This window comes from Protopterus annectens, chromosome 6.part0 (genome assembly GCF_019279795.1).
Source record: "Protopterus annectens isolate FY-2018-M chromosome 6.part0, PAN1.0, whole genome shotgun sequence".
In the NCBI taxonomy this organism is placed as follows: Eukaryota; Metazoa; Chordata; order Ceratodontiformes; family Protopteridae; genus Protopterus; species Protopterus annectens.
Window position 1 is genome coordinate 320,212,231 of NC_056737.1, and position 26,333 is coordinate 320,238,563.

A 26,333-nucleotide genomic window follows, 5' to 3' on the forward strand; every position below is an offset into this window, starting at 1 on the left:
CCCACAGCACCCATGACATATAGCAACACCAGTGTCTCATCTACCAAGCCAGTAAGGTGTAACACTCAAAAAACAAAGTTTCTTGTTGTTGGAGACTCAGTAGTGAGACACACAGATGTCCCATTCACCAGGTTTGACAAGGAGAAAGTCACAGTCACCTGTCTGCCTGGTGCCAGGATTCGTCATATCACTCCTGCACTCAGGTCTCTCAGCAATAAGTACTGTTATGACTCTGTTGTAGTTTATGTTGGTGTGAATGACTTGAGATGTACCTCACTGGACTGACTATATGAAGAGAGACATGGTTGAGCTCTCTGAGTATATGTCCCAGGCAGGTATGTCCCTGGTCTTGAGCAGCATACTACCCACATCTAGAATGATGCCACAGTATAAACAAAAAATGATTGATTTCAATAATTGGCTCAGTGTTTGGTGTCATTCAAAGGGGATCCAGTTCCTCTCAGCCTGGGAAGCCATAGCTGACAAACCTCGCTGCTTTGCCAGATACAGATTGCACCTGGCACCTCTAGGCTTTTGGCTGCTAGCAAAGGCTCTTGGCTCCCCCATAGTGTCTTTTTTGGGCAAGGTCTCGAAAACAACACTACCGATATGAAAATAACTAAGCAGAACAAAATAAGGGTCATGCTGCTAAATACTAGGAGCTGAAACTAAAAACTGCACTCCCTGGAAGCACTTCTATTACTAGAAGATGTAGATGTCTGTGCAGTCACAGAAACCTGGTTCAAGGCTTCAGAGAGTACCCTGGCCATGTAAGGCTACAATGCCTTCATCACCTTTAGACTGCAAAATGTATGTGTGAAAACCAAAGGAGGCAGTGTTTCAGTCTATATTAGAGATAACTTTACCTCCCTTCTAGTTAGACTGGACATCTCCATGGAGTTACTCCAGGTTCAGGTTACAGAAGGTAAGAACCTCATTCAAGTCAAAGCCAGTTATAGATCTCCCTCCATGGGTCACAACGCCCATGAAGCCTACTTGACCAAAGTGGAGACGATCCAAATTTTACCAAATACACTGGTTATGGGGTATTTCAGTTATCCCACCATCAACTGGGAAACCTACGCTAGCCTGAACTTGCTAGTGCAAAAGTTCCTTGACTTTGTTAATTCAAATGCCCTGGAACAAATTGTCCATATCCAGACAAGGGGAGCAAACATTCTAGATCTGGTCCTTAGCAACGTGTCAAACAGATGCACTGCCGCAACTATCGGATTCTCATTAGTTAAAACTGACCCCATATCAGTTACCTTTGAGCTGGCACTAACACCAGAACTTACAAAGAGTGAGATCAGACTAAAAAACTTCACCAAGGCAAACTATATCCTCCTAGGTGAAGGTATAAATGCATTCCAAGCCCCACCCCAAGCTGGAAGTGGTAACTACACTGAAGCTTACACTAAAGCCCTGTACAATCACTTGCATAAATATATAAACTCAGCCGTACCAGAAAGAATCAAAGCCAGAGCTTCAAGTAAAAACAAGCTGCCATGGTGGACATCAAGCATCAACAAACTTTACAATAAACACAAAAAGTTGCTGTCCAATAAAACAAAGGCAAAGCATCCTCCTTAGCCTTAACAGGCAAATAAGACAACTTGTCAAATGAAAAACTTAGCAAGCACAGCCAAGGATAACCATAAGGCCTTTTACAGTTACGTACATAACCTAAAGGGTAGGGCCCAAGCATGTGCAAAACTAGTGGCCAGCAGTAAAAAAAACACACACACACACACACACACACACACACACACACACACACACACACACACACACACACACACACCACAGAGATAGAAAACCTGCTAGTGGATAGGTTTGGCAAAATTTTCACTCCTTTATCCCCTCCTAACTAATCTTCCCCCAAACTTCCCCCACCCTACATATCTGAAAAGCAGGTCCTCAAAGTCTTGTCCAAGGCAAAAAACACAGCCTGTATGGGACCAGATGACATTCCAGGCTCTCTTCTAAACAGGCTAAAACAAGAACTAGCATCACCATTAAGTACCCTTTTCAATCATAGCCTAACCACAGGCTTTGTTCATGTGGAATGGAGAACAGCAACAGTTATTACCCTCCAAAAAGATGGCCTAGCAACAGACCTGGGGAATTACAGACCCATAAGCCTGACCAGCCTCATCTGTAAGGCCATGGAACGTATCATTATGGACCTCATAAATAAACACATACGTGACCTCCAAACCCTGGATCCTACCCAATTTGGCTTCATGAAGAGCAGATCCTGCCTGTTAAATCTGGTGGATTTCTTTGTAAATGTGAACAAGGCCATTGACAAGGGCAAATCTGTGCACACAGCATACCTCAACGTGGCAAAGGCTTTTGACACAATCCCACATTCAGGCATTACTGATAAACTTAGCAAACTGAATGTAAACCCCTCCGTTGTAAGATGGGTTACCAACTGGCTTACAAACCATACATACAGTATCAAAGTGGGTGACTCTATATCAACCAACAGACCTGCTACCAGTGGGATGTGTTCCACAGGGGTCAGTGCTGGGCCCCCTACTGTTTGGTATATAATGTATTTTTATATGGTGATGGTTATTATCTGCAGACTTCAGGGGTAGCGATGGGCACATCATGTGCCAATTCTTATGCAAACCTTATACTAGCCTACTGGGAATTTATGTATATCTTTGGAAATGAGTTTTATTCACTGCACCTCAAGTATTATAAACGTTTTGTGGACAATGTGTTTTTTGTTTGGAGTGGTGATGTTACTATCTTAGATGAGTTTTTAAGTTACATCAACACAACATCTTTTCTTAGGCTGACTGGGGAGAGATCATGTCACCAGATTGACTTTTTAGATGTTAACATCAGGAAGCATAATGGGTGTTTCACTACCAATGTTTATAGGAAACCCTGTAGAAAGAACACATACTTACATCGTGATAGTATGCACCCTCCCCATATACACAAGAACATTGTTAAGAATCAAGCAGCACGCTGTTCACGCCTAACAAGCGATGATTCAGCATATAGGAATTTATTGATAGGTTTAGATGCTGACTTTAAATCAAGGGGTTACCATGACAATGATTTGATAGTCCTGCAACAAACAGAACGCAATGAAGAAACAAGACCCTACATTAGGATAGCAACTAGTGAACAGGTGGAACAAAGCAGGCCATTTATTAGAAGTAAAAAGAGGATGGTACTTTCATATACCAACAAGAATAAGAGTATTACTAATGTCATTAGAAAGAACTGGGGTATCCTACAGTTGGATGATAGGCTTAGAGCACTTGTAGGTCCTCACCCCAGTTTTTCCTACAAGAATACTAGCTCTTTAAGGAACGTGTTATGTTATGAAAGGCGACTTCAAGATCAACCACTTACTGTCAGAATGGGTACCTTTCCATGTCGCAGTTGCAATCAGTGCAAATACATACTGGGCAGGAATAACTTTAGGCACCCGGACACAGGTGTGCTATATAAATTTGATCATTATGCAGACTGTAGGACAAGGAACATAGTTTATTTAGCCATCTGCACCAAATGCCAGGCTTTCTATGTCGGTATGACGAATAGAACGTTGAGGGAAAGGGTTAGAGAGCATTTATATGCGATCAACAGGGAGAATGACAGGAACGCACTGGCTAGACATGTCCTATCGCAAGGCACCACACACACCTTTGAGTTCTTAGTTATTGAATTGATACACACCACATTGAGATTAGGCAATGTAAGTAACTTCACTGAAAGGGAAGAATGTAAATGGATCATCAGAATGAAAGCAGAGGAAGGACATGGCCTCAATGAGAGGGTTACTTTGAAACCCTTTCTAGTCAGTCATCATCTGAATCATTAGCAGTTATTTCTTGCTATACCTTTGACTTTTTCATGTTTCTTGGTGTTAGTAGGAATATGTATTTTTTGAAGTTTTTCAGTAGTTTCATACACTTGAAATGTTTTTATTACATGCTGTTTTTACATGCTCTTGTATTTTTAAATATTTATATGCCATTTGCCATCTGAAATGTTAATAACAGTAATAATCTATTACTACGTCCATTTTAGTGTCAATGTTGAATTTTGAAGTTTTAATTTCACAATACAAGTTTCTGACTTTTTATCTATTTAGAAGTTTCTGACTTTTTATAGTTATGTATTCATACAAAGGCTTTCATTGGTTGACTGTTTAATTGATAAGTGTTTAAATACAGAAGTGATGAAGTGTTTTATTAAAGTCTGAAGAATCATCCAGAGTAGACGTGAAAGCACTAACAACCCATGGAATAAAGTTCTTTTGCTGTTCAAGTATAAACATTTTTTTATTGATTTTTGCTTTTTTGGTTGATGGTTGGCTTCGATAGTCGTGGAGTACCTGCGCCTTGATATTGACATTTTTTCGTTTGGGGACATAGCAGGTACCTTACCCTGAGAGATCTCTGTTTATTTATCATATACTTTTCAGAAGTTCAGGTTAAAATTAAGATGGTGTGGCTGACAAAGTTTTGCAGGCGACTGCAAACGAGGTTCAATCATTGAATCCTCAAATTATGTCAGTATACTCCAGGAGGATCTCACTCAGACCAACGACTGGTGTATTAGTCATGGTCTCAAACTGAAGTACCCATGAAGTGGTAAGGAACCTGGGATCACAAGTTAACTGTGACCTTATCTTCAACCACCACGTGTGTACTGTTATAAGGAAAGCTTTCTACATAGTACACTTGATTAGTAAAGGCATCACCTTGAGAGAAAAAAAAAAGTTATAACCCCCCCCCCCATACTCAACATTTATCCGGCCATTGAGTATAACACCCCATTTAGCATGTACCATACTAAGCACCTTCAGCAATTAGAGAGACATCAGAGGTTTCTAACAAAGAAGATCAAGGGGCTCCAGCATGTACCTTACACAGACTGACTAAAGTCCATGTCAACTATACTCCGTATTGTATAGACGTCTTAGGGGAGACGTTTGCCTGGACTACAGAGCAATCCAAGACCCAAACCTAATGAACTTGCTGCATATCTGTAAATTAAACGGGACTAGGGCTACCCATTCCAGGGACCTAAATATGGTCTGTGACTTAAATAGGACATGCTGGAGGGACAGATTTATCTCCTAGTGACTGCCACTTCTTTGGAACAGGCTACCAGTTTATGTGAAACAGAACACCTCTATAATACCGTTCAAGAGGAACCTGAACGAGTGGATGGGGCACCGTAAATTCTTACCGGAGATAGAACCCACAACCCTACTGGACATGGGCAATCATCACTAAATGCAATTTTGGGTATTGACTAGCATTTCTGTGGTATCACATTGGGATGAAACGGCTAAGCTCCGGGTCAATAGCCTCGCAATCTGCTATTATCCTATGAATAGTGCTCCCAGGGTGTTGGAATGCAAAAGTACGATGGGCAATTGCCTAAGAAATCTATAGGCCTGGGGGTATAGTAATGCATTATGTAGTGTCATAGATCAGAGGCTATAGGACAGATAGAACATTACCTGCAGTGAATAGGACCATTTGGCAAATAAACTTCAAAAACGTCTTACCTTCCCTCCCCAAATCATCCTGGTTTCTAGCAGGCCTTTACCATTTAATTTCTTTCCAACTTCAAAGGGAACTGATAGCATCAAATAGCCACAAGATGAAATTTTATTGCACTAGAGGTTTTTCTCTCTATTGTTTTCTTGTAAGGTAAGAGATTTGATAAGACATATGCTTTTCTGAATTTTTTGGACAGTTTTTGGTTAGACTTGTAACAATACTGGTTTCTCATGGTTTAATTTTTTCAAATGCTTAGGATTTGTTTACATACTTTGGTGGTAATGGACCTCATTCCTAAGTCAGGGTGTAACTAAATTTTATGAAATCAGTATTGCTTCAGTCTTTGATGTTAGCCAACAGCATTGTTCACAGCACTTGCAATGTTTCCAGAATTGTCATTTTTCTGTGAGCAGATTAGCTTGTTTCAACCATCAGTCTTCTCTCTGGGTTAATGAGCCTCTAACAGGTAAATTCCCTTAGTCAACAGGCATACGTACTGCTAAATTTGTCCCAGACCTGAAGAAGATGTAGACAGATGTCAGTTCTGTGCTGAACATACCTATACTGCATAAGTGTTAGAAGAGGAGAGTCCTTGAGACTTACTTGATTTCCCAAAAGTTGCAGTAACTTATGCAGAACCCAAGAGATGCCCATTCCTCCATCTCTTGTTCTCCAGTGGGAATCGCAGATGACCAGCCTTCATCATCCAGTCAGATGAAATAGATGAAACAGATATAATCTCAGGTATTCCAAACTGCCAATCACAAGCATGAAAGGCAGGTTGATGGAGGCAAGTCTAAATTAAAGCTGATGGAACACAAAGGAGAAACCAAGGAGAAAACACCAGAATTGACTGTAGTGAAGCCCAGTGCCACAGCTGGTAAGACTCCCCCAGTTTCAGTTTAGCTAATGTTTTCTCTATACCAGTCTCTCCAGTCCAGGTATTGTCTTCTCCCTCCTATTCTGACTGCAGTGCCCCTTTTAACGAAATACAACCAGTTGGTTACAAAGTATCTCAAGAGCAGAACTATGTCTTGTTTCAGACATCCCTCCACCCTCAGGGAAGCAGTCAATGTTGGCATAATCTGGCCAAGTTTTACTTGCAGATGCCCCTCCTCTATCCCCATGCTTGCCCCTCTGTTGTCAGTTCCCCTAGTGATGGCTTTGCTGATGTCAGTCTCTGACTTTGGCTTCGATAGTATCAGGTCCTTAGTGTTGCCTTCTCCTCTGCCATAGTAGCTGACACTGACACACCAAATGCCACATGAGTGGCCATCACTTCACTGACACCAGCTTATAAGTGCTAACCTTGCCAACACTGGACTAACCAACATCAATGTTATCCTACCTCTTTCCAGTGTCTACTTCACAGGCCAACATGCTTTTGGTAATGCAGCCACCTGGAAATGTGGTCAACTTTCTCTGCAGACTTTCTTTTATTCCCAGGAAGTACACATTTTTTAGGCAGACCTTCCAGCCCAAATGCCTGCACTGTTTCACATACACCCAGCTGGTTTGTCTAACCTCATTGTCCCCACTTCCTCCTGCAGGCTGTCTTCTCAAGTTTGGTCTATTCCCGTAGCCCCTAACTAGGCATGCACCTCCAGGTAGGCCCATAACTCCTACATGTCTAACTCCCCTGATACTGCAAGACATGGTAAGGAAACCACCAAGATGAAGTACATAAAACAAGGGCCACTGCTGGACCTCATTTTAGGGAAAAAGGAGTGTGAAAAGGGTGATACTCCTCCTCCTCCATTCCTGCCAAAAGGGACATATTTTTCAAAAACTGTAAAATTGCTACAACAGAAAAAGCATCTTATCATTATAAGCCATATCCTACAATGGAAGTGGCTAGAAAAGACCTGTAAGACAGCAGAACAGCCCTCTTAGGTAGTGCCCCCTTAATGGACATTTTACAGGATGATACAACTTATGCCTGGGAACAACCTCACACAGCGGCCTCTGTACCAAGGAAGTTATGCTCCCCACAAGGAGCCTAAATTGCAAGCAGACACTCTATATTAGTAGTGACACCGAAGAGGAACCCCTTTCCTCATACCCCACATTTTCCCATCCTTTAAACAAGGAGTCCAGAGCTATGCACAGGTTCAGAAAGCATTCACTTATGTCTTCCAAACTTGCTCTGAGGGCACTGAACTACCTCACAAAGATGCTACACTTTCAGAGGGACTTTCTTGGTGAAGACATAATATGGTGGAGGATATATCTGGTAGTGCCTTGAGAGACGGCATTAGGGCTGAGACCTTCACAACTTTGTTAATAAGAAGCCTTACAGTTAGCCTGGCATATAATGCCATTGATGGTACTGCCAGGACAGCAGCTACTGCTCTGCATAACCCTTTTTGTAAATGATATTTACTTTAAGGGCTCTTGGCTGTTTAGGACAGTGGTAAAGGAAATGTTGAAAACAGTGAAGGAAGAGGAGTAGACAACCATCTGTCATTTTGTTTCCTCTTCTCCACCATTAACCCAGACCTATTGTTTGGTAAAGATGCCAACTCAATTTAAGGTTCAAGAAAAGGAGATGTCCTCGACATCTTAGATATAAGAACTATTTATGACATTCCTCTAGGCAAGCAGGGACTTGGATTTTAGTCCATATTCTTTTTTGTCATAAAAGAAATTAGGAGATCTCAGGCCAAACTTGGACTTAAACAACCTGAACTTCTTCATTTGGAAGGAGACTTTCTGATTTGTCACCCTTCAGTTGCTCCTCTTTTGGCCAGCAATAGGTGATTGGATGTGTTCTTTGCATCTTCAGAGTCCTTATCTACACATCATGACAGGGAAGTAGTTCATATTTTTCCTGCACTTCTGGGTTGGAACCAGTTACGGTCAGTTCCACATGCCCCCGCTCAGGGTAATCACAGGACCAAGAGTGTCAATAGTCACTGTCTACCACTGGTTGCATAGATCCAGAGTGCTTTCCTACCTGAACAGTTGACTGTGAGTTGTCAGCTCCTGAGATAGCCTCACACAGCGGAAGGATTATTTGCTTCCAGACATTTCATTCCTTGGGAATCACTATAAACTCTAGAGCTTTACAGCTGACACTCTCCTACTGTGATAGCCATAGGTTGCTCCCTAGGAATCAGGATATGTCAAGTCTTTTTAGCACTAGTGGGGCTTTAATACATATTATTGATGGGACATTTCTTCTTATACTAGGTAACAAAAGCTGAAACTAGTCTATGATTGCTAGGACTGTCACTTCCTTTGAAATGATAATTCACATCAGGTATTAGACAAGGGTCCTTTAGTGGCAATGACAGTGCAGTGGGTACTGGAAGCAAACTTCAATATAAATCCTAATAAGGATTACTCAAATCATACAAGAAGCACTTCATTTGTTGGACGTTCTCCACCAATATCCCAAAAGGAAAACTCTTTGTGTACCTACTCTATGCATCTTATATAACCACAGATCCTAAGTTGTGTCATCTCTGAGGTATGAAGAAATCACCTAAAGGACTACACAGTGCAGGACCTCTGTAACAAAAAAAAAAAAAAAACTTGAGATCTTGTTACACATTAGTGTGATTGAAATTATACCAGTGTTCCTAATGCTTCAGGCCCTCCTTAAGCATTTATAGTGGACTACATCTGAGACCTATGAGACATGAATACGTAGGTATGCACATTCATATTCTTCTCCACAGGGAAGCCATGATAGTATGGGAGTGGTTCTTTGAGAACAGATGACTTCTGATTGATCACAGTTCTGGAAAATCCAACTCCATAGCAGACAAACTAATCAGGCAGGTAATTGATCCCTCAGATGTGGTCACCAAACCCCACCATATCTCAGTTAATCTTCCAGAAATGGAGGTGGTTGGCATGTGGCCTGTCAGTCTCCACATTTTGCACAAAGTGAACGCATTTCTTTTCACTATTCTCATTGAGGAACATTGTGGTACAGGATACCTTGACCCACTAAAGATCAGAACGGTTCCTGCATGCCTTTCCTCTCTTTCTGCTATGATGAGTTTGAATTGTTGTCCATTCTGAAGAACACACTTGTGCTCCTTGTGTCCATCTCGTATTATGTTCCTTTTGAAATTAACCTTTTTCTTGAAAGAGGGGAGGATGATGCCTTGAAGGCCTTCAGACCAGGGGTGGCTTGTGCTATTTAACTGCCGAACTGCAGCCCTCCCACCTAGAAAATACAAAAGAAAAATCTTTAAAACTGGAAAACAAAAACAGAAAAAAAAATTCAAACAAGTCCCGACACCTCTGTGCATGCGCAGAGGCATTAGAAGAACTCAGACTGCTTTTACCAGCAGTCCGGATAGAGTCAAAGAGGTACCCAGCAATCATTGCTGTGAGATACCCAGGAATCTGTGCGGTGACGACCGCACAGAAGAGGAGCTCCAGACTGCTTCGGCTGCAGGCAGAACCAATGAGGTGTGAGCTGCTGCTGCTCTCGTGGGACTTTCATTGCACAGGCTTGGCTTCATTCGTGGATTACTGCTTCAGGTAGGTGTTTGGTCCCTCTCTGGATTGTGGGCTTTGCTTCATTCGTGAAACAGTGGTCACTGGCTGGAGTGTGGGCTTACTTCATTCATGAAATGGGTAGGTGAAGGCTTTGTAACTAGGACATTTATTTACAGCAGGTAGGTGAAGGCTGGACAAAGGGTGTGTGTGTGTGTGTGTGTGTGTGTGTGTGAAATGCCCCAGTTACTATATACTGATGGCTAGAGAGAACAAATGCTGGTGGGTAGAGATACTCAGGCTTGAACCCTGTACCTTGGATGCAGGTGGCAAGGACCTGAATTCCCTATCCACCGCCATTTCTAAAAAATATTTCAGATTTTTGCCTCATATTTGTTCTGTTCCTCATAAAATCTGTGGTTTCTGTATCTACATTTTTACTTGCAAAGTCTGTAGTGCAGTGGTGCACTGGTAGCATTGCTGCCTAACAGCTACAGGTTCTCTGGTTTGATTCTTGGCTGGGGTGCCTTCTGTGTGGTGTCTGCATGTCCTCCCATCTTACAAAGATGTGTCTGGCATTTCTCCCTGCGTTGCCGAAAATTGTCCTTCCAAGTCAGACTAGTTTCCTGGTTAAATGTTTAAAAATAACAGGCATTTGAATTTCAGACTTCATATTCGTCAGAAAGTACATGGTAACACAAAACTGTTCTAGCATCAGACTAGTTTCCTGATTAAATGTTTAAAAATAACAGGCATTTGAATTTCAAACTTCATATTCTTCAGAAAGTACATAGTAACACAAAACTGTTCTAGCAGTTGTCTAAGTTTATAACATAGATATTTGAAATTTGTCCCTATTTTTGGGTCTGTATTCCCCCATTATTGGCTTTTCCAGGTATTTTGTGCTAAGGTTGAGAGTTTTCTATGGTGAGAACTGAATTCATTGAATGTTTGGGGGCTGTATTCCCCCCCTCCCATTACTGGCTTTGTCCACATGTTTTTTGCTAAGAGGTTGAGAGCTATAGTGAGAACTGAATTCACTGAATATGTTTGGGGGCTGTATTCCCCCCATTATTGGCTTTGTTCAGGTGTTTTGTGCCAAGAAGTTGATAGCTACGGTGAGAACTGAATTCACTAAATGGTAGCCATTTAAATTTGTCTTTCTCTCTTTCACAAAACAGCTGATTTGGCATAGTGGTATGTTTCATTGACTGTTTTGCACAGGGTCCCTTGGGTTAAAGACGTGGCAGTGAAATGTATGGTGGTAACACAGCATTTTATTCTAGCAACTTTCCAACATTATACAAGCAATGTTTAAAATGTGTCCCTGTTTTTTGGGCTTTTGTCCCCCCCACCCAATAAATTTTGGCTTTTTCCAAATTCCTTGTGCTGCAAAGTTCAGAGATACAACTGCATGTCGAGTAGATCTTACAAGGAGCTCAGAGCTGCAGGGGAACAAAACTTTAGTGCTGCTTATTCTTAGTCCACTTGCATTGTTAATAGCACAACAGATAGTGTACTTGCTTTTGATGCAGAAGGCTGTGGGTTCTACTCCCACAGTAGATAGATCCATTGCTGATACTGTACTGTGTTGTAAAGTGGGTGGATGCTGCAGTCCTTTTTGGCAAAGATACCTAGAGTAGTAACTATAAACCTGCTATCAGTTTGCCATACAGTCCCTATTACAATATTACTAGCTTATCATTTTTTTTAATGCATGCAACATAGGCAATGTATTCCTCAAGGGCAACAGGCACTTTATTTGTAGATGAATAAACAATTACATATAAAGTTGTTTGCTAGCAGCAACCTCTTCATTGTTGCAAATTTCTTTAATGTGGAATTATTTAGATGACTTTTACTAATTCAGAGATTGTGCATATTTACTGATACTGGTGGACTGTAGAAGGTTGAGTAGACTTTTATGATGGAAATGTTCTGAACTGGGTAGTTTTGTCATTGGTGCATGCATTTTGTTTCATTGTTTACTGGAAAAATGTTCAAAACAATAAGTTTAAAATGCCGTCTAACAACTGTACTATATTGTACAAGGAATATAAATTAGTACAATCAGGAACGTGTATCAAAGAGCACATGTATGTTTCATGTGCAAGGGGCCTATGATTTGAAAACAGCCCAAAGTTAATCTTTATCTGCCACTGTCAAAATGAATTTTCTTTGAATGTGGGTTTCAACGATGTTTCATTGAATGTGAGTTTCAAGGGCAGAGAAGTTTTTAATGCTAAGCCTGTTTTCATTGTGAGCCTGCATTGCTTTGTTTAGCAGATGTCTTAGTGTTTGTGCTGTAAAATGCAAAATAAAACTTCCAAATGAAATCCAAATCATCATAGAAGTAAAGCAGTATGCACATTAGTGTTTATGGTAAATGGAGTGAAATAGCCAAGTAATGGATCATTGGAATGGCTGCAGGGGGAAGGGCTCCATTCGACCATGATTATGTGAGGGGGAAGGGCGGCAAACTCAAAGACAGCCCCAGCTGAACTATACCTCCCAACTGTCCAGATTTTCCAGAATGAATACATTTTTGCTTCTTATTTTTGGTGTGTTCCTCATAAAAATTGTGGTTTTCTGTTAAATCATTTAGGAATTAATCGCTAAATAATGACACACTGAGTTTCAGACTTCATAGCCTTCAGAAAAATGCATGCTAAAGTAAGACCTGTTATTCTATCAACTGTCTCAGTTTATACAAGAGCAATTTTTAGTACTGTTTATATGTTCCCCCAATATATTTGGCCTTGTCCAGATTTATTTCATTAACAGGTTGAGAGGTACATGCAAACAAATTGCTTTATAGAATTAGGCATAGCCAAACCTCTCAACTGTCCCCGAATTTGGCTCAAAATGTTGCTCTTCCCCTAATAATCCCTCCTCAAAATAGCAATTTTGGAAGAAAACATGGAGGGTTTACAATTAAGAAATAACTGTAATAATCAGAGTTATAGATTACTTTTATTTCAGAAATGCATGTAGATTCTTTTATTTTGTCAGCTGCTCAAGTTAGCAGTACTAATAATAAAGTGTCCCTTCTTTGACAGGTTCCCAGCTGTATTGTGTGGCTATTTTATATTTTTGCATCACATTTTTGGTCCATTTTTCATAAAATTGTCGTAAATCATTAAAGACTGAAGTTAGAAAATAATGACAGACATTTGAGTTTCAGATTTCATATCCTTCAGAAAATTCATACTAATGCAAGACCTACTATTCTATTATCTTTCTAAGTTTATAAGAGCAATATTTAAAAATTGTCCTTATTTTTGGGCCTTTGTCCCACTTCTATGTATGGCTTTGTCCAGATTTCTTGCTCTGAGGGTGAGAGGTATGACAAATGTGTCAGGGCCATCACCGTTGGCCAGAGACATTTAAAATTGTGACATACTTGTTGCACCCCACTCCCCCATGTAGTGACTCTGGATGTGTCCAAGCAAGGCAAGGAGCAGTTATGCAGTGTAAATGTGCAGGGTATCCCCCCATCCAAGGTAGACACAAGTACTACAGTGGCTTTTCATCTGTTCTTGATTTTGCAGAATGGTCTGGTTTCTGTCATATTTTTGTACTGTTGATTTATGCTTATTACTCAAAGTGCCTGTTGCTCTGTGTTTTAAGTAGCAATGCTTTAATCACCATCAGGTAAGCTTGTCTGAGATCATAACATGCAAGTAAGCTTTAATAAGCATACTGTTAAAGAATTGCCAAGATTGAAGCCTTTCTGTTTTTGCCATGCAGAGAAAACTTAACTAGATAATGTATAAGCGTTGGGTATTGAAATGCATATGACAGTATTTGTAATAAAGGACAAGATTACATTATTTTAAGAAGCTCATTACACTTGTTGGATACTTCCAGTGATCTCTGAGGGCTTTATCCGTAAACTAAACAGAATGCCAATCATGTGTGGTCCATAACCTGTACAGTAATCCTTTAAGCAATGTATCTTGAGCTTGTTTCTTGTTTGCTTTTCATTTTTACTTTGATCATGTTTTGCCCATGAAACAAGTAGATAGCTGTCAGGCAGCAGGTCTTTTTTGGATAAGAAACATTTTTACAAGTGGGGGAATCACAGAGATTGCTACTTTCAGCATGTTACTTGGTACTTTAATAAAGCTGAATATAAATTATAATTAGAACTGCAGTGCAAGGACAAGCGGTTTGAGTTGAGTGCTGCTTATTTTTCTTATACTTGATTTTGACTGGCATTCCAGTAATGTATTTAAAAAGTAATTTATTTTTTCATGCCTCATGACCTTTTTGTTTCCATGTAGATATTAAGTAAGCTGTCATGCAGCCAATGCATTGAAATATTTTTATTCTTTTACACTTCATTTGTCTTGATTGGACTCTCATAATGAGGGTTTGGCACCCAGGGCAGCATATTTAATTAAAGTTAGTATGTGTGGTTTTGAGCATAGCCCCTCCCCTTTCTAGTTGGCCACCCCCCTTCCCATTGACACCACCCATTCAGCTATCTTCTGCAGCCCCTCTTTGATTTGAAGTCATCAGCCGCCACTGCTTCAGACCCCTTGGTGTAACATGTAGTTTACCATATTAATTATTAATTATTATAATCCAAGAAAAGAAGATAGTTCACCTGACAGGCAAACACTCCTCCCAAAGGAGTTAAGGAATAAACATTAGGTAAATCAGTTCAGGAAGGAGTGAAGCTAAGTAGTCCACAGGTATGTCGCTCTGGATAACTCCAAAATAAGTAAAGCAAACAAAGTATATCCAAATAAAGCTCGAAGTTCTGTGGTTCACACAAATGGTTTATTGTAGTAGACAAGCGCTTTCGCTAAACATAGCTTCTTCAGGTCACTCATAGTACAAGCCCGGTAGTAACAACATAAAAGTAGAACCGTGGTCCACGTGGACCACGGTTCTACTTTTATGTTGTTACTACCGGGCTTGTACTATGAGTGACCTGAAGAAGCTATGTTTAGCGAAAGTGCTTGTCTACTACAATAAACCATTTGTGTGAACCACAGAACTTCGAGCTTTATTTGGATATACTTTGTTTGCTTTACTTATTTTGGAGTTATCCAGAGCGACATACCTGTGGACTACTTAGCTTCACTCCTTCCTGAACTGATTTACCTAATGTTAATTATTATAATAATTAATTACTTCTGTAATATACCCCACCCACTTTTTAAACTCACTATTCTGTGTTTAGGTATTATGAATTTTATATACATAAGAAACAAATGATGACTTTAACTTGCTCATACCGCTTAAGTGGTTTCCTGCATATATTTTTACAACTCTTGTTACTCAGACTCTGTTTCATCCGCTTAGAAATGCAGTGTCTGATAATCAGGTGCTACATCAAGTTTTGTACTGCATTACTCTGCTTCTACAACACAGGAATGTAATTCTAAGTTATTCATTACATTTGCTTGTACTGTAAGAGGAACTTTTCTTCCTCATTTTTATTGTAATGTATTTAAATAAATAAAATATTCTCTTAAAGTCATCATATTATAATGCGTGGTGGATTCTAATGTCAATAATTTTTCAACTAAGGAGGAGCCCTCTGTTAAACTGTTGCTGAAGATGGGTTCTAAATGAGGCAAACAGTTATTTATTAAGCTGCCTTGTTTCCAAATGTAACTTTCTTAAACAAAAAATCCTCCTTAGATTTCCTGGATAGTTTTATAGTTTTCCATGAAGGTAAAGCATTTCCTTCACCCCATTCTTCTTTATGCATTAGTAATGGTGGATAGTCACGAGATAAGTCCATAGTACCATTATATCATAACTATAAATGATATATTTGGCAGTAGCAGTAATCACCGCTCATCTCAGATATGCTAATGAGCTGTACTGCAATAGAGAAGTACAGCAAACTGTGCAGACCTTGTTGTAAGAGTTTAGCAGAGCAACGCAAACATAAAGAGTACAATACTTCTCAATAGCATGCTTTAGGCTGAGTTCTCACCGTATATAGTTCTGTGAAGTCAAGAAAATTAATGTAAGGCATAATGGTTGTTGAAGAATTTGAAATACTGTAACATGCAATGTGACTTTAAAGTGCAGTGTCTGAATATCCCTTCTGTTATGGCAGAAATCATACAGATACAACTTTCAGAAGCTGCACTGGAGAATAGGGAAGGACTAAGAACAAGAGGGAAACATGGATGGATGCATGGTGGGTGTGGGAAAGTAAGGTACATTTTCTTTCGGGGGTATTCAGAGTCCATTATTCTATATAAAGAGAGGTTGGATGAGGGGAAAGGTATATACTAGAAAGCTGGGTGTGTAAAGAGTATAGTTTATCGGGGCTAAGAGCCTAACATGAAACAATAGAGACAACAGGAGTGGTTTTAAACACAAATGATTGGTGTGACAAGGGATGGATACATACATACAGTGGGTGGACAAATGGTGATGTAGAGGATTGGACCATGCACAAGACAATGCACATGACACACTAAGAAGGGGTTTACACCAAACAGAGGAGAAAGTGGGGTGTTTACTAATGTGAGCTACAATGGTGGTCAGCCCACTGAGAATAGTCACCAGCTAATAATCCCAAGTAGGTTGTAGTAGAAACATCCCGGCAATCAGTTGGTCAGCTTCTGCGTATCCAGTGAATCTGCTATTCACTGCAGAATCTGCTACTGGCTGTGGCCAAGATGTTGCCCTACTTGATGATACACTTTATCTTAACCAACTGCTGCATCTGTGGCTGGTCCGAAGGTTGTGGGACACAGATGTTTACCTGAAAGGGGTCCTCTTCCCTCCCTGGAAAGAAACCCCCTATACCTAGCATCAGACCATCATGTGCCATATCAGTGAGAGGCAGTAGTGAAGGTGTCTGTGCCTTTTCTTCCACATCATTTGACAACATAATGGTAACACGTCAGGAAATACAGTCAGTCCTAAAGGAGATAGCAAGCGTATGTACCCTGTCATGCAGCCAGCCTCTTCCACCTTCTGTAACACCAGTGACAGCTCACCTGGGTGTGACTTATGTATTCCTGAGCTGAAAGATAAAACTACACACAATTAACCTACTCAATTGGGTGGGGTGCACCTAACAGGAATAGAATGTTTAAAAAATTACATTACAAGTCTATTCTCTCTCCCTTTGTATGTCTGCTTCTTTCGACTTCTGCAGCAGCTCAGACTATGGCCCATGGTCATGATAACAGTATCTGCTTTGCTCTGCAGACTGTAAAATGCCTGCAAGTCTATGTAGCTTGCAGCAAAGGTCATACCAGGCTTCCAGGAATTCACCTTCTTGAATCCATCATAATGATCCAGTAGGTGCTGACTGAAGTTCTGTGAAGGGGATGATAAAGAATCATGTCCTTCACACACCATGCAGGCATCCTGTGCTGATTCCATTTCAGTTTTGCAGGATACCAAAAGCCAAACGATAAAGCAGATCGATAGCTGCACAACTATGCACATTGTAGATTCACATTCTGTGCAAGCATTCAGTGTTGTGCTGTGCAGTGTGTGTGTTTATGTACAGCTCTCTTGCATCAACCTTGAAACTCCATGAATGTGGTAAAGATCTCATATACCTGCCTGAAAATGCTTTAGGGCACAAAAGGATAATTATGCAGTTTATTGATGTTTATGCTTTGATACCTTATTTGCCTACAGTTGTATAAAAAATAAACTTGTGGAGTTTAGAGCATGGTCACTCTTTTTCTGCATTCAACTGACATTACTGTGCACTGGTTTCCTGAAAGATTTCCTGTTAGTGGATGTCTGAATTTCACTGCTAAGGTGTATATTTTCCCTTCTGATTATGGTCTTGGACATCAGTGTCATGATGGGACAGTAGGCATGTTACATAAGTATGTTTGTATGTATTAATGCGTTTTCAGAATGTTTTCTTACATTTATGCATCCTCAACCCCTTTTTCCCATTTTGCACATGGGGTCAGGCTGTCACTTCAACAGTGACAATCATCTTGAACCAAGGTTCATTTTAGTTTTCTTACATTTATCCTGGTTGGTGAAATGTTTTAGTGACTACAGCTGTACTAAAGTATATTGGGGAGAGGGTTGTATTCCATGTAAGCACGCCATTTTATAAACTAACCTCTGTCAAGGAAGTGTGTTAAACTGTAGCACACCTTATATAGGGCCTGCATACGCTGAATATGTGCCTCTGTGGAACAGGTACATTTGCAGGAGATGCACATACATCCTTAGCGGTATGTGTTTATATATTACCACTGTCTAAACAGGAGCCAGCTTGTCCACAGGACAAGGCAGGCAGAGGTTGAAGAATTTCAGTAATGCTGAATGTTATTTTCTGCTGCAGGCACTTGGAAAGTGTCTTATAGCTAAATAGGTAGAGGAAATGCAAACCAACTATTGAGAGATCAGGTGTGACAATCTATACTGTAGGACACCAATGGAATGGGTTGTCACAATGGCACACTATCCCGTTGTGGCCACTGAATGACTGATGTGATCAGTCATGGCAAGCAGGATGAGCAAAAGACTGTGACTGGAAGATCAGTCACAAAGGGTGGTCCTTCAGGACCCACAAGGCTGACAGATGTGCATACGTTTGTTACATCTCCAGGAGGAGGAGGAGATGCAACAGCATGTATACCAAGTAGTGGTTTTGATATCAGAACCATGCTGACCCATCCTACCAATGTCCAATTGGATGATAGAGAACGTTATTAGAATGTAGCAGAAATTTGCATATACAGCTGTTAAACATAGAAAGTGCATCGTAAAAAGTAGCACAAGGCAGATTTCATTTCATGGACACATCAGGAGTGCAGCAGTGTGTCATTGCCAGAAAAAGCAATCTTGTAATCTTGGAAGTTGTGTAATTGATTTGCCATTGTATTTTATTATGGATATCTTATTTTTTTTATTTTAAATATTAGGTGGCCCAGTCTGATGTTATTTACTGAAAAGTACAATCAAGCACAATCTTTCAAATGGAACTGGATCATAAGTTGCTTTATAGACCAGCAGAGGTTACCTCTAAGTAATCTATAAGAAACAAAATATAATGATTCTGGAAGCATTTCTGCATGGCTGAAGTTTTATAGCTCTACTATTCTTTTGTAGTTTGGCTTATCAAAGCCTTATACATATATATATATATATATATATATATATATATATATATATATATATATATATATATATATATAAACATGACCCTAAAAGAGATGAATTAACACCATCATTGTACGTATTATTGATTAATCTCTTAAAACAGCATTTTTGCAGGAAGTGCAGCCTGCCTACAAAAACACTTTAAATTCAGTCAGTGCTTCAATGTATTTGCCATGATCCAGTGGTGTGGTGAGACTGTGTGGTTAGAAATTTAGGAGGTTGGGAGTAAGGCTTCTATACAACAAAGTAAACATTTCTATAAAGTTATCATTATGCCTTTTCAAGTTGTTTTAAACGGCTTGTTCAGAACCTCTAAATTGCAGCATTATATTCAATAATGGGTCAGTTCAGTGAAGTAAAAAGTGGTACAGTGATCCAGTAGTGATGTTGACATGCTATAGAATATGCATTTCTGAGTTATGGTTGACATACTTGGAAAAGAGTCCAAACTGAAGTAGAGCAATTATTTGTTGATTGTTGGACTGTCTGGTTATTTGGTGGTTGTAGTATAGAAATATTAATGCCTTTAACCTAGAAGGCTATGGCCAAGACACTAGTTTGTGTGGTGCAATTTTCTCAATACATTATTGGCTGTCATCTCAGTGATGTGGAACATTCCGAGACAGTTCCAAGTCTTTTCAGGTTATAAAATTAATCACTTAGTTTATTTATTTTATTTTACATTTGTTTACCAGGAAAGTCCAACTGGACACATGTCCTTTTTCAGCAGAGGCCCAGGGAGAAAAGCTTGAACATACAGAATTACAATATATCAGTAGTATACCTAGGACACAGAAGTTAGACAACTAGTTCAGAACAAGTTGGACAATCAGCTATAAAAAAGGCAAATTAATGGATTACTAACTGTAGATATTACACCATGAGTTTATGCCAAATGAATAAGAAACAAAAGATTAAACATAAGTAGAGAGTCATTAAATTATTTACATGTCTGTGTAAATAAATAGTGGGACCAATATGACATTACAGTTTCTGAATACAATTTACAAAGAAATTGAAATGTTTGGTCAATATGTCATCAGCTCTGCAGTGGTAAAGTCCTGTGTAATATTAGTATGCAAAGAGGTATAGGTACTAGAATGGACAGAGGGAAGTGGTTAGTCAGTATGTGAAGCTAAGGTAGTAGCATTGTTAGAGGGAAAATTAGTCAGGAGCAGAGCAAGGACACAGCCAGTTATTTAATGTGTTTTTTTAGTGTTGTTTTAAACTGGCTAGTGATGTAATAGTTGCAATGAAGACAAAACAAAGATTAAAGCTGTAAGCTATTTACCCATACATACGTGAATTGGTTGAATAATACCCATATGTATGGGGACATTATAAAATGAAATATTTAGGAGTATAGGTTAAAAAGAATTCTGCTATGTTAGCTAAGAATATGTGGGAAGAGACTAAACAAAATGCAAAAACTGAGACAACGAAAGCTGTTGTTTATGGATATTTATTGCAAGATACAAGCAGGGACATTTTCTTTTGTTTTCAACAGTGAAAATGTTCTAGTCCTTTTAGTTTTATAAATAGGTTATCAACCAGAGGAGAAGCTGTGGACAGTAATCAAGAAGGAGTTGAAGGATTTTATCTTGGAGGGGAAGAGGGCAAGGGTCAAGTGGGATAAGTTGATATTTCCAATAGAACCAGGTTGTTTAGGATTACCTGATTTGAATGAATATTTTAGAGCTACACAGTTAAGGTGCATATTCATAACCCAAGCAGAAAGCTATCATTCAGAGTGGAAAAGGATGATGATGGAGCAGAAGGGAAATTCAAGAAATGAGAAAAGAATGGGATTTTGGATGCAGATCCTTAAGGAGAATAACAGCCATACAGAATATTAGCATTAATCATTGAAATTGCTACACCCAGTGACTACAGCGTCTTGCGTACAGAGAGACACAAAGTCATAAAATATCAAGATATGCAGGCAGAAATGAGAGCAATGTGGAAGAAAGACACCAATACATGTAACTCCATACGAATCGCAGAAGGAGTCATTACTGGGCACATTGTGGGTGCTGCAAAGAGCACTTCTGGCTGAAATCAAAGATTGAAACAATACTAATTTCATGAACTTTAATCGTACTTTGACTTAAGAATGGGGTCCATTCCCATCATGGTATTAGAAACCCAAGAGACTTGGAAAAATTAAAAATATGTATATGTGGGTTCCATTCAGAAGCTCGAAATACTGAAATCTCGAATTTCAGTATTTCGAGCCCAAGAAGCCGAATCCACATAATAGCGAAAGTTTAGAAGCGTAAAATTTAAAACCTCGAATACTGGGGGTTTTGAATTTCGCGCTTCTAAAGTTCCGCTATGGTCATGTATTCAGGTAAGTGTGTGTGTGTGTGTGTGTGTGTGTGTGTGTGTGTGTGTGTTAAGGGGTTTGGGTAGGGGCTGTGGTGTGTGTCAGTGTGTTTTGTTGCTGTGATGTGTGTGTGTGCGAAGAGAAATTAGCTTGTGTGGTGGTGTTTTGTGTGTGTTTGCATGTAGTGTGACCTCGGAGTGAGAATATTTAAGTAGGGGGGTGGGGGGGTGCAGCTTTCATGTAGTAGAGTGATTGTGTGTGTTTGTTTGGTGGATGGCGTGTGTGTGTGTGTGTGTGTGTGTGTGTGTGTGTAGTAAAACCACAAAATTCAAAACTTCCGATATTCGAGGTATTGAATTTCGTGGTTTTTATTTTCATAGTTTTGTGGATTCCACTTCTTGGGCTCGAGATACTGAAATTCAAGATTTCAGTATTTCAAGCTTCTGAAGTGAATCTGTATATATATATATATATATATATATAAATATATATATATTATATATATATATATATATATATATATATATATATATATATATATTATAGTGATAAAGTAGTAGAAAGTATTCTAAGAAATAAGCCAACACGAGAATGGAGAAAGGCGATTCTGCCTACAGGGATGAATGCAATTAGGGGTACAGAGAATAGGCAAGAGGGGTTGGAATTTACTGGAGAAAACTTGCAAAGGAACCAAGGTAATGGTAGAAAATAACTAGTGAAGGAAAGGTAATAGAATGGGAAAAGACCAAAAAGTCATTTGGATTGCAGGCTAGAAAATGTCTTTCACATCAGGGATTGGTATCAGAATACATACAAAGAGAAAGGGATAGGGAAATCCTAAGTGAAAGACCTGCTCTGGTTGAGTTTTTAATGAAATCTAGAATGGAACCTGCCTTTGTGTTTACTGTGGCATATAAAATATTGCACGATAACTATAGGAATCAATCAGTGGAGGTTATAAAGGATTTGGAATAGAAATTGGATAACCAATTCACAAGGAATTAGTGGGAAGTCATATGTATGGCCCCCAAATATGCAATAAAGACTAGAAGATTTAGGAATTTTGCTTGGAAATGCTTGCATAGGCATTTTTATATCCCAAGCAGACTCCAAAGAATTTTTCCTCAGGTAGATTGCAAATGTTAGTGGTATAATGGGAAAGAAAAAGGTAACTGGGAACATGTTTTGGGTGTGTAATGAGTTGCCAGACTTTACAAACAGTATTTCAAGTAGTGAGTAATGTAACAGAGATAAAAGAACTGGAAGTAGGATCTTTAGGCTAGGAGCAAATTACATAGAAAAGGTGGAAATTGTGGGAACAACACATGCAGAATAATGTTTTGGAGGAGGAGTGAGGTTTAAGAGAAGCAGAAATTGATCAATTTATGCAATACTGGATGGGTGATAAATAAAGACTATATATGGTGTGTAACATTTATAACTATGAATGTGCTAAAATGGTTTGTTTTCTTTTATATAAATGTATGCTTGCCTATGTTTTAAATGACAATTCAGTAAAGCTGCTAAAAAATAAGTAAATAATTGTGTGTGTGTGCACTTGTGTTGTGCTCGCGTGTGAGCGTTCTTGCGTTCCATACAAAAATATTTAAAATATTGTACTACTATCTCTACAAGCTTCCTCTCACTTCTAAGAGGAAAGAAACTAAAGTTTTACTAAAAAAGTTGAAGTGATAAGAATTATGGGCCCTTTCTTTTAATTAGCTACACTTAAACATGTTTTACTTACCTTATTCGTGCTCATTAAGAAATGATGTATAAACTATCTGAAGATGAAATGTTGCTGTGGATGGCTCAATACAATACTATGGGCTCTTTAAAGAAACGTATTGTTATGACTCTGATGCCCTATCTATTGTGGTTATATATTTGTGGTGATTCAGCCAAATTCCTTTGTATGACCAAAATTTTCAGTTTGATCATAACTGACTTAAGGTGATTTTGTTTCGCATAAGTACAAAGTGACTGAGACAAGAAAAACCTGCAGCTCTGATTGCCCACCTCTTTAAGAGGATATGATCAGTGGAATGTAACAAATAACATTCCTTCCTTATGATAGCCAACCACAAATACAAAAAATCTCTGGTTTTAGTGGGGTATTACCTGGTTATAAAAATAAAAAAACACAGGTGTGCTTTCCCCTGGAAAACTGATTCTATCATCAGCCCAGTGACTATAGGTATAAAATAATAGACCATTCTTAATTAGTCATTGTGTTGTTAAGATAGTAATACAACATTCTGAATTAATCCATTGTCTTGATAAAAGTAAGAATTACTTCCCTGATTTTTTTATGCCACCTTAGTTCCAAAGAGTGGTCCCAGATTGACAAGGCTGAGAAGACACGGCTGCAGCACAGAGTAGCTGAGGATGGCGAATTCTGGTAAGAATATTGACGAAATACTTGTATTACATTCACTGTAACACAAACTACTTTTGACATTTGGATGGTAATACTAACCATTAAACGTTACAATATTTTCAAGCAATTTCCCATGAAAGCCAGCTTTGAATAAGTGCTATTCCATTTTTTTAATGAGATAACCTTAATAGATTCCTAGGGAATATTTAATTTTTTATGTGAACCTTCTTAGATCACAGTATCATATTTTTTCTCTCGTATATTTTTCTACCCATACGAATTATACATTTTCACTTTCTATTCTTCTTTCCATAGATAATCAACCATCATGGGGGTACATCACTTCTGAGGTGCTGTCCTTCAGATGAGAGATTAAACAAGAGTTCCACTTGTCTGAACGGGTAGCGGGAGTGGCTCATGCCAGTCCCACAACACTTATCTGAAGAAGTGTAAGAACTGCAGTGGTAGAACCAGAAATCATACATAATACCATCACTCCATTTCTGAACCGTAAAAATGTACTACAAACAAAACAGCTAAGGAATATAACAGCTATCATTATGTATAAAGAGAAATTAAACAACTGTAAATAATCCCCTACTAGTAGCCTATTTCTCACTGATCCTCTACTTAATATCTTGCAGCTTCATATTTTTAGCACTGTATCTGAGCTATATATTGTTTTAGCATTTGACAGTGATGAAAAACATTCCCTAAATACCCAAGTCAACATTTTGTTTCATTTCTTGTTTACTTCCAGTCATAGTACCCTGAACTAAGCATACACAATTTCTTTTAGCCATTAACCCTGAAAAATTCTGAAAGCTGTTTCCTTCCTAATTCTATCTATACAGACATTAACTGTTTCAATAACTGCATAGCATATTCATTCATCTTTCTCTTCCTTAGTTCTTTATTTCTTGTTTTTCTTAATATTATCTTTTGTCTTCCTATTTTTTTTTCTATGTGGTCTGATACAGAATTCTCTTCTTTTACTCTTAATGGTACAAATATTTATACAATGCCACATTTCTAAGTATTTGGCCTTGTTCTCCCTGATTGACTAAGCTTTATAATCACACCTCTTTATCTCACCTGCCATCTGACTCTTTCTAACTTTCTTCACCATTATCCACACCCTTCTTCAGGCTCTTCAGAATGATTTGCATCTTTATTTTCTCATCTTTACTATCTTTACCATTTTATTAATCCTCTTTCATATTCCACTTCCTTCCCTTCTCCACTGCTTCTTCCCCTCAAGTACATTCCTCATTTTAAGCGTTTCTTACATCTAGAAGGTACATCTGCTTTCCGTGATACATTTTTCGTTCATATACTGATATATTCTACAGATTTTGCAATGTGGAGCCTCATAGCGTTTAATGTCCATTTCTTCACGTTTATGACACTGGCAAAGGACAAGGATAAATGATTATGACAGTCTTGTCTACTGCATATACAGAGTTTAGTAAATGTACTGCTTGCATTTAAATCACAGCTTAACTGTGGCTTTCTAGCCACCAGTCCACACCCTCATTTATCCAGCAGATACTCTGGATGATTCATTAAATCATACCATTGCTACGAGTATGGAAGTCCCATATACCATAACCCCTCTAGTCCTTCCCAAAGTGGCACCATTCTATAAACGGTCTAGAAAGTAGAATACATTTACATTTTGACCAAGATTCCTTGCTCTTAATATTCTGCATGTACTCCCAAATACTTTCAAGTACAGAGATAATAAATATCTTCCTCTATGTGAAATGAGATTAATCTGTCTTTAGAGTACAAAAAGCACTTTCACATTTAAATTCTGCAAAATATAATACTTGCTGCAGGGGAACTTTAATCATCCTTAATCCTGCAGCTATGTAGCATGAACTGTAGGTATCCTCCTCTGTACTTCATTCATAACCTCCTCTAGTGATCTTTTAATTTTTTGTTTTCTGCTCCCCTCAGTTTCCATGTTCTCAGTGCCTCACGCTTTCTGTTACATCCAGACCCAGCTCCAACTACTTGTCTAGCCTACTTAGCCTTCTGACATGCTGGGTCTGGTATCCACTTCCAGGATGGTATTTTTTTATCCAGCCTCATTCCCTTTGGCTGTGTCTTGAGACCGGGCATGTCCTGTTCTTTCTTAATTCACTAACTTTTTCTGACACTTTTAATTTTTTTTGCATCATATTATCTTCCATCTCATTACCTTTCAGCTTATCTTTCTCTAGTATCTCTAGATCAATCTTCTGCACTCAAAACGTATCTCTGCAACTGGCACTTAGCATATCTTCTATCATGCTGTACAGGAGGAATAGAAAGACTTCTATGAAAGAAAAAAGAATTTCACCAGGGCCCTGGCAAAATAAATACCACCCTGAGATTCCATTGAAAACATGCTATAGGTCTAGCAGAACCAATACATTCAACCAAGAGTAGACAGACCGATAGATAATGTATGTACATTCATGCATAGACCTTACCTTAAGACAAATGA

At 38.9% G+C, this 26,333-nt stretch overlaps 1 protein-coding gene across 4 annotated transcripts in view; it reads left to right on the forward strand.

Moving 5' to 3' along the window:
* The window catches only part of CAPN3 (calpain 3), a 673,389-nt gene that overhangs the window by 351,150 nt on the left and 295,906 nt on the right, over nucleotides 1-26,333 (forward strand). For all 4 annotated transcript variants that reach the window (XM_044074071.1, XM_044074072.1, XM_044074073.1 and 1 more), the window contains one exon: nucleotides 23,783-23,860. In XM_044074071.1, coding sequence (XP_043930006.1) covers nucleotides 23,783-23,860 — 78 coding nt within the window. The remainder of the gene's footprint in view (nucleotides 1-23,782; nucleotides 23,861-26,333) is intronic.